Below are 13,045 nucleotides of genomic sequence, written 5' to 3'. Positions count from 1 at the left end.
GTGCACAGATGAGTCATCAGGAAATCCCAACAGCCTCCTACCCACCCATCCATACAGTCACACCCACACTCACGCCCACCCCACAGCCACTCACACCCACACACACCCACCCCACAGCCACACACCCACACTCACACCACCCCACAGCCACACACACCCACACATACCCACCCCACAGCCACACACACCCACACTCACACCCACCCCACAGCCACACACACCCACACATACCCACCCCACAGCCACACACACCCACACTCACACCACCCCACAGCCACTCACACCCACACTCACACCACCCCACAGCCACACACACCCACACTCACACCACCCCACAGCCACACACACCCACACTCACACCCACCCCACAGCCACTCACACCCACACTCACACCACCCCACAGCCACACACACCCACACTCACACCACCCCACAGCCACACACACCCACACACACCCACCCCACAGCCACACACCCACCCCACAGCCACTCACACCCACACTCACACCACCCCACAGCCACTCACACCCACACACCCACCCCACAGCCACTCCCACACTCACACCACCCCACAGCCACACACCCCCACACTCACACCACCCCACAGCCACACACACCCACACACACAGCCACCCCACAGCCACACACACCTACACACACCCACCCCACAGCCACACACACCCACACTCACACCACCCCACAGCCACACACACCCACACTCACACCCACCCCACAGCCACACACACCCACACTCACACCCACCCCACAGCCACACCCACCCCACAGCCACTCACACCCACACACCCACCCCACAGCCACTCACACCCACACTCACACCACCCCACAGCCACACACACCCACCCCACAGCCACACACACCCACACACACCCACCCCACAGCCACACACACCCACACACACCCACCCCACAGCCACACACACCCACACTCACACCCACCCCACAGCCACACACACCCACACTCACACCCACCCCACAGCCACTCACACCCACACTCACACCACCCCACAGCCACACACACCCACACACACCCACCCCACAGCCACACACACCCACACTCACACCACCCCACAGCCACACACACCCACACACACCCACCCCACAGCCACACACACCCACACTCACACCCACCCCACAGCCACTCACACCCACCCCACAGCCACACCCACCCCACAGCCACTCACACCCACACACCCACCCCACAGCCACTCACACCCACACTCACACCACCCCACAGCCACACACACCCACACACACCCACCCCACAGCCACACACCCACCCCACAGCCACTCACACCCACACTCACACCACCCCACAGCCACACACACCCACACACACCCACCCCACAGCCACACACACCCACACTCACACCCACCCCACAGCCACTCACACCCACCCCACAGCCACACACACCCACCCCACAGCCACTCACACCCACACTCACACCCACCCCACAGCCACTCACACCCACACACACCACCCCACAGCCACACACACCCACACACACCCACCCCACAGCCACACACCCACCCCACAGCCACTCACACCCACACTCACACCCACCCCACAGCCACACCCACACATACCCACCCTACAGCCACACACACCCACACACACCCACCCCACAGCCACTCACACCCACACTCACACACACCCCACAGCCACACACCCACCCCACAGCCACTCACACCCACACTCACACCCACCCCACAGCCACACACACCCACACACACCCACCCCACAGCCACACACACCCACACACCCACCCCACAGCCACACACACCCATGCACACACCCGACCATCCACCCATCCACACATACACCCACACACACCCACACTCACACCCATCCATCCACCCATCCATACACTCAACCCACACTCACACCCACCCCACAGCCATACACACACACACTCACACCCATCCATCCACCCATCTACACATACACGCCCCCACACACTCACACCCATCTATCCACCCACCCATCCACCCATCCTTACACTCACACCCACCCCACAGCCATACACACACACCCACACTCAACCCATCCATCCACCCATCCATACACTCACACACACACATCATCCACCCATCCATACACTCACACACACACCCATCCACATACACATGCACACACACACTCACACCCATCCATCCACCCATCCACACACACACTCCCACCCATTCACATACACCCCCACATTCATACCCACCTCCCCTGCACACACACATAACCCCCCCCCACACACAAAATTTTGGGGGTACAGACACAACTTAGATTCTTTGTTGTTCTTTCCTACTCTTTCCTCCCGTGCCACCTCCCCTGTGTCCCGTGATACATTACGACAGGGGTTCCCAACCCCCCGGCCACAGATTGGTACTGGTCCGTGGGCTGTTAGGAACTGGGCTGCACCACTGGAGGTGAGAGTCAGGTGAGGGAGCTGAGTTTCATCTGTATTGACAGCTGCTCCCCATTGCTCACATTACTGCCTGAGCTTCACCTCCTGTCAGATCAGCAGCGGCATTAGATTCTCATAGGAGTGTGACCCCTATTGTGAACTGCATGTGCCAGGGATCTGGGTTGCACGGTCCTTATGAGAATCTAATGCCTGATGATCTGTCACTGTCTCCCATCACCCCCAGATGGGACTGTCTAGTTGCAGGAAAACAAGCCCAGGATTCCCACTGATTCTATATTATGGTGAGTTACAGAATTATTTCATTACATAGTACAATGTAATAATAATAGAAATAAAGTGCACAATAAATGTAATGTGCTTGAATTGTCCTGAAACCATCCTCCCATCCCCTGTATCTGTGGAAAAATTGTCTTCTACAAAACCGGTGCCTAATTGTCTTCCACAAAACCAGTCCCTGGCGCCAAAAAGGTTGGGGACCACTGTGTTACTGTCTCCCTCGCAAGTGACTACACTCGAGTGACTAAAGTTTTTCCTTGAGAAAATTATGGGATCGAAGAAAGGAAAATCAAACCCGCTTGGGTGTTTCCTTTTTTTTTTTTTTTTTTTTTTGAGACGGAGTCTCGCTCTGTCTCCCAGGCTGGAGTGCAATGGTGCGATCTCGGCTCACTGCAACCTCCGACTCCCTGGTTCAAGTGATCCTCCTGCCTCAGCCTCCCAAGTAGCTGGGACTACAGGTGCCCGCCACCATGCCCGGCTAATTTTTGTATTTTTAGTAGAGATGGGGTTTCACCATGTTGGCCAGGATGGTCTCATTCTCCTGACCTCGTGATTTGCCCGCCTCAGCCTCCCAAAGTGCTGGGATTACAGGTGTGAGCCACCGCACTTGGCCGGGTGTTTTCTCTTATGTTTGTTTGTTTTTTTTTTGCCACTGTCCACCCTGAGATGCTATGAGGCTATGATTCCTTGCAGTGATGCCCCCATGAAAGGAAGACTTCAGCTGGCCTCAGTCTCATTACCAGGCTTTTTTTTTTTTTTTTTTTTTTTTTTTGTGGGAGGGCCTTTTTTTTTTTTTTTTTGAGACGGAGTCTTGCTCTGTCACCCAGGCTGCAGTGCAGTGGTGTGATCTCCGCTCACTTTAAGCTCCGCCTCCCGGGTTCACGCCATTCTCCTGCCTCAGCCTCTGCAGTAGCTGGGATTACAGGTGCCCGCCACCACGCCTGGCTAATTTTTTGTGTTTTTAGTAGAGACAGGGTTTCACCATGTCAGCCAGGATGGTCTCGATCTCCTGACCTTGTGATCCGCCCACCTCAGCCTCCCAAAGTGCCGGGACTGCAGGGTGGGGGGGCCTTTTTCTAAGGAAAGCTCAAATCACAGTTGAGATCAATAACCGACACCCAAGTCCTGTAAATGAAATAGGCACAATATAAAATTACTCTTTCTCCCAGGAACACTGAATATGTGATTAGAATAAGCCCAGGGAGAGGAAATAGCTCAGGATCTGCTGCCTCCCCAGCAGACACCATAGACAGCATCATCCCAGGGGACACCAAGAAGGAAGTGCGCTGAAATTCCAATGCTGGGATTCCAGGCGTTGTCAGTTGCTGTGATAAAAGCAAGCAGAACAATATGCTGACACAGTGTTCAGTAGATTCCTTGACATTCTTTTTACAGGCTTGCGACATGAAATTTCCTGATGAAGTCTATAGATAAAGTGGTGTTGCACATTTAGACAGGGTGAGCCTCACTGGAGAGAATTATGCTGAAAATGTGAGCTTGATTCTTCTTCTTGGCATTTGGTATTAACTGGAGAACCACAGGCTCTTCTATTTGGGAAGGAAAGGAATCAACATTTTTCTTAGAAAAATTCAGGCCTCACTCTTCATGCTGGGAACTAGTCCTGTGTGACTCAATGGTATTCCCTTTTTTCCTTAACCCTCCTTTGAATAGCTGTGGCTTCCCCTGGCTAGGTGATTTGTGTGTGTGTGTGTGTGTGTGTGTGTGTGTGTGTGTGTGTGTGTGGTTTTTTCTTTTCTCCTAGAGTAACTCTGGCCATCGGGTAGTTGGATGAGTCAGGAGGACCTTTGTGCCGTGAGGACTGTCCCTGCCTGTGGGGTGGCTCTGCAGTTGTGAGCTCAGATTCTAGGCAGGTGGCCACGGTTCCTTTCTGAGTTGTTTGCACAGATGCTTCCAATGAATATACTCTTGGTGGAACTAATTTCTAAATCTTAGGATAGTACGAAATGACTATCAGTATTTACAAGAAGAAAGACTTAATGTCTTCTTTCTGTCTCTTTCCACATTAAAAAAAAAATCTAGCATCTAAGAAGGTGCTCAGTAAGCATTCACCCTGAATCTGCCAATTCCCGGTTCCTTTATTGGTGTAGTGGGCACAGGCTTTAATATTCAGCCTTGTAAAGTCAGCCTTGTTTCAGATTGTAAAATTGTACAAACCCAAGATTTTATTCCTTAAACAAAGATGTATGGGCCGTTTGTTTATTCCATTTTTCACTCTCATGTCACTTACACTCCAGCTTCTAGTAAGGTATAGTGAGGTATTCTTTTTATGTTTCTTATGAAATATTCTTGCCTCATAAATAGCTTTCTGTTTTCTAAAACTGGATCGCTGCTAATGAACAGTTTTCTTTTAAATTGTGAAATTTTCTTCGTAGCTTTTCCTAGTCGGTTTTCATGACATCATGGGGAAATACTTCCCACTGGGTCATTTACATGGAGGGAGATTGTCAGAATTTCCTTGATAAAATGTTTATGGGTTTAAGAGGTTTATGAATCAGCTATAAATATTTGCTCTGGGTTTATGAGACCTCTCCCCATAAACATTTTGTGTGTTTTTCTATTGCTCATTGAAATGTCTTTGGAGAATCAGCTCCTTGGGGCACATAGGCCTGGGGAAGGGTTGTACGTGACCCATTTTAAAAGGCTGTATTGTGAATAACCGTAAATTTTGTGCTTGACTTTGTTATAACGCACAGTTCAAGTCATCAGTGCTGGGCATGAAGGTTTGAGTTTTTTAAAAATCCCATTCTGGGTCTGACTTTTGGTTACCTTTTTAAGTGTTTTCTTTAGACCAGCAGAGAGTGACAGAGCTTAGTGTTCTACTGATTCCTGAAGGGGAGACACAGTGGCACCCTCTGACCTCCTGGTTAACTTGACTGAATGAAACCATGTGCGCTGAAGTCTGTAGAGCCCTGTATATTGGGAAATGTAGTTGTAATGAATTAAAATTTGACGGAAGCAAAACTTTTGGTAAAATTCTAATAGTATAGATTAGAATTGTTTGGAGAATAAAGAACTGCAACCAGCGGTCTCAGTGTTGAGGTTGAAAATTGGAGGCTCTGGTCTCCCCTGATCTGAAGTGATAGAATCTTCGAATCTTTGTGGGTAATGGGATGGGTCACTAATGCCTCTCATCCCAGGTGCTGGTGACTGCAGGCAGTTTCTGAGGTTCCGCCTCAATGTGCATGTTTCCTTTTTTTTGTTTTGTTTTGTTTTGTTGAGATGGAGTCTTGCTCTGTGACCCAGTCTAGAGTGTAGTGGCACCATCTCAGCTCACTGCAGCCTCCACATCCTGGGTTCAAGTGATTCTCCTGCCCCAGCCTCCTGAGTAACTGAGATTATAGGTGCATGCCACCACCCCTGGCTAATTGGTGTATTTTTAGTAGAGACGGGTTTCACCATGTTCACCAGGCTGGTCTTGAACTCTTGACCTCAAGTGATCCACCTTCCTTGCCCTCCCAAAGTGCTGGGATTACAGGATGAGCCACTGCGCCCAGCCTCGATTTGCATGTTTCTGATTTGCAGGAAGGAGTCACCCAGGACAACTTGTCCCGTTTTTCAGCAGCTATCATTCTCGGAGTCCTACGTAGAACCTTGTGCCTCCTTTGGCCCAGGACTGAGTTTCATGCCGATGTCTTCTTCCCAGGTGCTCTTCTTCTTCCTCACACACAGGTTCTGGGAGCTCAGTCCACTCTTCTCCTCTTCGCAGGTGGCCACGGCTTCCTGTGTCTTCCCTTTTCCTGCTTTTTTGGCTGTAGACTGTTTCAGGGTTCACCAACATGGAGAGACAGACTCATCACTTTGAAACCTCCCTAGGATTCTGCAGGAGACACGGGTGGTGGCAGTGGTGGTTTCTGGTGCATGATACAGGTGGGAGAAGGAGGGGGAAAGTACTTCATAAGAGCTCCAGCTTTGGACTCCTGACCCTGATGCTGGACAACAGTGGCTCAGGGTGATTCCCTGTCCTTTCTGAGCTCTCAAGATTGCCCCTGTGAGTATGCATCCATCATCGTTCTTGGGAGGATTGTGAGGCAATACCTGTAAACCACTGTTTCATTCTGTTTCGTGTTCCTATAACAGAATACCCGAGTCTGCATAATTTATAAAGAAAAGGTTTATTCAACTCCCGATTCTGGTGGCTGCGAAGTCTATGACGGGCAGCTGCATCTGGTGAGGGCCTCAGGCTGTTCCCGCTCTTGGCAGAAAGAGGAAGGGGAGCAGGTGTGTGCAGAGAGATCACATGGAAAGAGGAAGCAAGAGACTAACCAGGGTCTTAACAACCCACTCTCGAGGGAAGTCATCCATTCCTTCGAGAGCCAGAACTCACCCCTGAGGGAGGACATTAATCTATTCATGAGGGATCTGCCCCCACGACCCAGATAGCCCCTGCTAGACCTCAGCTCCCAGCCCTGCCACATTGGGAATCAGATTGCAACATGACTTTTGGTGGGGACAGACCACATTCAAATCATAGCAAGCCTTGTAGCACAGAAGTGACACTTGAACACAGCAGAGCTCTTAGGATGTTCCCGGGAGGGCGGTGGCTGCTTTGTAGAGCTGGAAGTTACTGACACAGGCTAGGGCAGGCAGGGGGCTGCAGGAGGGTCTGGTTCAAGCTGAGGCCAGACAAGGAGGATGGAAAGAAGCTCTGGACTTTCTCTGCAGCAAGTTTGCTATCCTTAGATACTGCATCAGGACGTTGGGGCAGAGCAATAGTGCTGAGCTGACGCCTCTGACTAGTGCATCGGAAAGCAAATTTGGTAAGAGGTGCCCAGTGCCGTTGGGAGGCAGGGGATTGTCACCAGAGCCATCAGGTGCCACCCTGAGGTGTTTTCCAGGAGACGACTGCTTTCTCTCTAGTTCACTTCACTGTGTCTGTGACGCTCTAAACTTCTTGGTGTCATCCATTCTTCACTGGAGGCTGCAGGACCTGTTGACTTATTTTTTCAGGAAGTGCATTTCTGTTTGAAGGGCTTCAATCCATGGGTGGGACAGAATGTTAGAGCACCACCAAGGAAAGGTTTTCTCTCCTGATGGCTTTTTCTTTTTCTTTTTTGGATGTTTGACTGTAAGTCATTTTATTGAAGCAAAAGTTGAGGAGGCCATTCTAAGCAACTTGGGCTTAGAAGGCAAAATTTAAAATAGCCTTTCAATTCAGCTCTTCTGACTTTACAAAAATGATCCTCTTCCCTCAATTTCTGAGAGTACACCAAGTATTAAGAGAGACTTACTTTTCCTACTTATAATTCAAAAATTGCAAGAAGGCCGGGCGTGGTGGCTCACGCCTGTAATCCCAGCACTTTGGGAGGCTGAGGAGGGAGGATCACCTGAGGTCGGGAATTTGAGACCAGTCTGCCCAACATGGCGAAACCCCATCTCTACTAAAATTAGCCGGGCGTGGTGGTGCAAGCTTGTAATCCCAGCTACTCGGGAGGCTGAGGCAGGAGAATCACTTGAACCTGGGGGGGTGGAGGTTGTAGTGAGCTGAGATCGCGCCACTGCACTCCAGCCTGGATGACAGAGCAAGACTCCATCTCAAAAAAAAAAAAAAAAAAAAAAAAAATTACAGGTAGACAAAAAGTAGTGATAGTCTCCAAAAGAAGGCATTCTTATTCGGCCCCATGTCCCCTGGCCCATCTGATAGGATCGGATATCAGTTCTGTACCAGCCACAAGATGGAAAGCAGTATTTACTCTTGGCCAGTGACACAGGCTCTTGTTTCTAGAAGATAAATGGATTGAGCATCAGCATCCATTGGACATTATTGCAGGAAGATCATCTAAACTTTTGGAACTCTCGTGTGCATTTTGGACAGCTCTTTCTGTTGTATGTTCTTATCATGGCCTTGCCAATTGGTTCAAATGATGTTTACAGCTTATTATTTCCATTTAAAATGACGCCATCACATTTATGCCGTGTATATGTTAAAATGCATTATTTGATGCTTTTTGACTATACAAGTTTTATCGTATATGTAGCCTTAAATGTTTGGGGAATTGCTTGATTTCCTTCAAGCCTGGGTGTGTGGATTTGTGAAATTCAAATAGTTATGATTTTGGCCGGGCATGGTGGCTCATGTCTGTAATCCTAGCACTTTGGGAGGCTGAGGCAGGTGGATCACCTGAGGTTCAGAGTTCGACACCAGCCTGGCCAACGTGTAGTGAAACTCTGTCTCTACTAAAAAATACAAAAATTTGTTGGGCGTGGTGATGCACACCTTTAGTCCCAGCTACTTAGGAAGCTGAGGCAGGAGAATTGCTTGAACCCAGGAGGTGGAGGTTGTAGTGAGCCGAGATTGCACCACTGCACTCCAGCCTGGGTGACAGAGCAAGACTCTGTCTCTCAAAAAAACAAAACAAAAAACAAAATACCCCCCCACAAATAGTTACGATTTTAAGAGCCATGTTGTGCATTTGATTGTATTTCTCTTTATTCCTTGTGATTGGAGAAACACATGCACTGTTGGTTTCTGCCGGAGTGTCGGGCCCCAACAGCTGTGTCCCGGCAGTAGGTAGGAGTTGGGAGCCTTGGACTGGCCAGGCATCGGGAGTGTCAGGCAGCTTGTTGGTTTGTGTTGTTGACTGGCTGGGTGGCCCCACACACTCGAGCAATTCTTTGGGGCCTCATTTTCTCCTTTTCCCCTTAAAATGATGCCAGAGTCAGTGCTTTATCTTTATAACAATTAGTGCTGTTCTCTGTATACATCACAGCCTACATCACAGCCCTTGCTCAGCGCACGATGGGTTCCTTCGCCTTGTCCTCCAGCCTCCCTGCAGGCTGGGATGTCTACTGCAGCTAATTTCAAACTAATACACGAACATGTAGCAAATATGCGTTGGAACATGTCTCATGTTATTTACCCCAGAGAACCCAGTGTTACTCTTGATTTCATCAGTGCAGTCAAAGCGGAATGTCCCATGTTTTCCTTTCTTTAGTCAACACTTCTAAAATCAGCAGACTGAAGCTTTGCAAAAAATTCAGCAATATCCTTCTAAACTGTGGAATTAGCTTGTGTCTTGTATGAAGGATTTTCTGGTCTCAGTTGCAGGCCAGCACCTTTCTGTCCTCCACTCCAGCATTGATATTCTGTTCTTTTGTTTTTCAACAGAAGAAGGCTCAAGCTTGGAGGAAACTGGCTTTAACTGGGGAGAATATTTGGAAGAGACAGGAGCAAGTGCCGCTCCCCACACATCATTCAAACACGTATGTAAAGCAGCTTGTGTCTTCTCTGTGTCTAGAAAGTGGGAAGGGAAGGAATCTATAGGGAGAAGCCGGAGAACTCAATGGAAGAAGGGCAGAGGAAAGAGGGAAATTCGTGGCCAGGCATGGTGGCTCACACCTGTAATCCCAGCACTTTGGGAGGCTGAGGCTGAGACTGGCAAATCACTTGAGTTGAGGAGTTCGAGACCAGCCTGGGAAACATGGCTAAATCCCATCCCTACAAAAAATATAAAAATTAGCTGGGTGTGGTGGTGCACGCCTGTAGTCCCAGCTACTTGGGGGGCTGAGGTGGGGAGGGTCACTTGAGCCCAGGAGGTGGAGATTGCAGTGAGCCAAGATTGCACCACTGCACTCCAGCCTGGGTGATAGAGTGAAACCCTGTCTCAAACAAAAAGGCAAGACGGAAATTCAGCCAAGATTTCTTAGGAAGAAGGAGGAGACCTGGAAGTTAGCTTGGTTTCCCTGGATAGCTACAGGGAATATATAGACCACAGGTAGGGTCAGCTTGAGTAAGTAAAGAGCTGGAAAACTAAACCAGTAGGTGTAATGTATTCTTAGTAGGTGTAATGGCTATATGTTTTCAGCTTCAATTAATATTTTGATTTTGAAAAAGCTCATAAAAGATTTCCAGCCATTTGTTGGCAGATGAGTCAGATTAGAGGAACTAACCATAAATATGATGGAAACATTTGGATCCAACCAAAAAAACCACTCTCATCAATAATGTTTCTTTGGATAATGCAAATAGCATGTCCAGCACTGGGCAAGTCCCAGAAAATTTTTAAAAAGTCAGTTTTTATCAGGTTTTCGCTTTGGTGTAAGATACTGGTAATGTATAATATCATTAGCAGGGAAAAGTCTAACTCACCTGGGTCCTAAGAAGTTGGGTCCTGGAAATTTAGTCTTTAATTTTTGTTTTAATAGAAATAGAAACGGAGATTTAGCTCTGAGAAACATTTTTCACTTTGTCCATGCAGGGCAAAGATTCAGCCTGAGTTTCATCAATAAATCGGGGCACTTTCTTAACCTGTTCTTCCTTTTGGCTCCTTGGCTGAATGAAGAAGCCAGAACTTTGATTCCTTATTTTTATTTATTTATTTTCTGTTAGCCAAGTCTCGCCATGTTGCCTGGGTTGGCCTCGAACTCCAGGCTCAAGCTATCCTCCTACTTCAGCCTCTCGAGTAGCTGAGATTACAGGCATGCATCACCATGCCCGATTTGATTCCTTATTTTAATACAACATTTTATTCTTTTTAGAGGTGAAGTGTTCTTTCCAAAAGGAATTTAAGATTTTTATTAAATTTCTGTGACCCTGAAAAGGTAGATCATGTTTCCATTTCTCTTTATACTCATCATGCTATATTTACTAGTTTATTATGAACGTGATTGTGGCTGTTTAGTAAAACCAAGAGCTAAATATTAAAACATAGCAAAGCTTTGAAGCATATGATGTGGTTATGGTCCCGCAAAAGCCATTGTAACATTTACATCTTAAGATGCTGAGATGATTTGGCAGTTGCCTTAGGCAGTTTAGGAAAGAGACATTGATCATAATTTTTCCTTTCTTTCTGTACTGAGAAGTTATCAATTTCTCTCTGTATGGAGTCACTCCTATTTTCTTTGATTCAGTCAATCCTCCCACCTCCCTTTTAATCACAATATAGTGTCCTGGAGGCCAGAGCTGGAGGCTGTCCTTCAGGCTGCAGAAGTCCCCAGGTCCGTTTGCCAGGTTTAAAGGAAAAGTAGCCTCAGACCCATGCAAGTGTGATTGATAAGTCTGTCATCTCCTTTCAGCAGTGGCCACTTGCGGACAGCAGATAAATCAGCTTTGCAATGTTAAGACCCACCAGGCTGGAAAGCTTTTTCTGGGATTGAGGGCTGGTAGATATCAATAGACTATCACCCTTAATTAAAAAACAACTCCATTTTCTAGGGCCATGTTGTTCATGGAATAGCCCCTATCATGTGGTCCTTGTGAGTCCTTGAAAAGCGTGTAGTCCACATTCAGATGTGCTGTGAGTGTAGAATACACACCAGGTTTTAGAGGCTTTATTCAAAAAGAAGACGGTTGTTTCATTAATGTTTTTTATGTTGATTACATGTTGAGGTGATAATGTTTTGGATATATTGGGTTAAAATATATTGTTAGAATTAGCATTACGTTTGTGGCTTCCATAGTGTATTACTTAGATAAATACATGCCTGTTTTAGAGCAACAGGAATATTGTTTGTAAGTGCCATATTTTTTAGTGGTTTTTATCATCTTCTGGATGTATTGTGTCTAGTGTAGTCATGGGTTTTCTCTATTTCTGATTCCTTAAGGTTGAAATCAGCATTCAGAGCAACTTCCAGCCAGGAATGAAATTGGAAGTGGCTAATAAGAACAACCCGGACACGTACTGGGTGGCCACGATCATTACCACGTGCGGGCAGCTGCTGCTTCTGCGCTACTGCGGTTACGGGGAGGACCGCAGGGCTGACTTCTGGTGTGACGTAGTCATCGCGGATTTGCACCCCGTGGGGTGGTGCACACAGAACAACAAGGTGTTGATGCCGCCGGATGGTGAGCCCCTGTTTCAAAGGCTTCGATTTACGAGCCGCCATCCTTCATGACGCCTGTAATTTTGCAAGGAGCAGAGAGAACCTTGCGTAGAATCCCTAATGGTCTTAGTGCAAAGGTCTCACAGTTCTTTCAGAGTGGTTTCTCAGGTTTCCTTAGCTGGAGGGAGATCAGTGCATTTTCAGATGTCAGAGCTGGTGCTGACAATGGAGCCAAACTTGGCTTTTCGGAACTGAAAGTATGCCTAATCCTTAAATTCCTTTTGGAGGGTAAGAAAGGAAGGCTGAAAGGACATCGGGAATTGGAGGGTAAGAAAGGAAGGCTGAAAGGACATCGGGAATTGGAGGGTAAGAAAGGAAGGCTGAAAGGACATCGGGAATTGGAGGGTAAGAAAGGAAGGCTGAAAGGACATCGGGAATTGGAGGGTAAGAAAGGAAGGCTGAAAGGACATCGGGAATTGGAGGGTAAGAAAGGAAGGCTGAAAGGACATCGGGAATTGGAGGGTAAGAAAGGAAGGCTGAAAGGACATCAGGA

General features: G+C 48.0%; 1 protein-coding gene across 3 annotated transcripts in view; it reads left to right on the top strand.

Moving 5' to 3' along the window:
- The window catches only part of SFMBT2 (Scm like with four mbt domains 2), a 256,051-nt gene that overhangs the window by 34,323 nt on the left and 208,683 nt on the right, over nucleotides 1–13,045 (top strand). For 2 of the 3 annotated variants that reach the window (XM_034929914.2, XM_008953126.4), the window contains exons 3-4: nucleotides 9,839–9,933; nucleotides 12,274–12,514. In XM_034929914.2, coding sequence (XP_034785805.2) covers nucleotides 9,839–9,933; nucleotides 12,274–12,514 — 336 coding nt within the window. Of the gene's footprint in view, nucleotides 1–9,838; nucleotides 9,934–12,273; nucleotides 12,515–13,045 lie in introns of those variants that run through there. The other variant, XM_055092391.2, reaches the window with a different exon arrangement.

This window comes from Pan paniscus, chromosome 8, assembly GCF_029289425.2.
Source record: "Pan paniscus chromosome 8, NHGRI_mPanPan1-v2.0_pri, whole genome shotgun sequence".
Classification (NCBI taxonomy): domain Eukaryota; kingdom Metazoa; phylum Chordata; class Mammalia; order Primates; family Hominidae; genus Pan; species Pan paniscus.
This window is presented reverse-complemented; position numbering and strand designations above follow the sequence as displayed.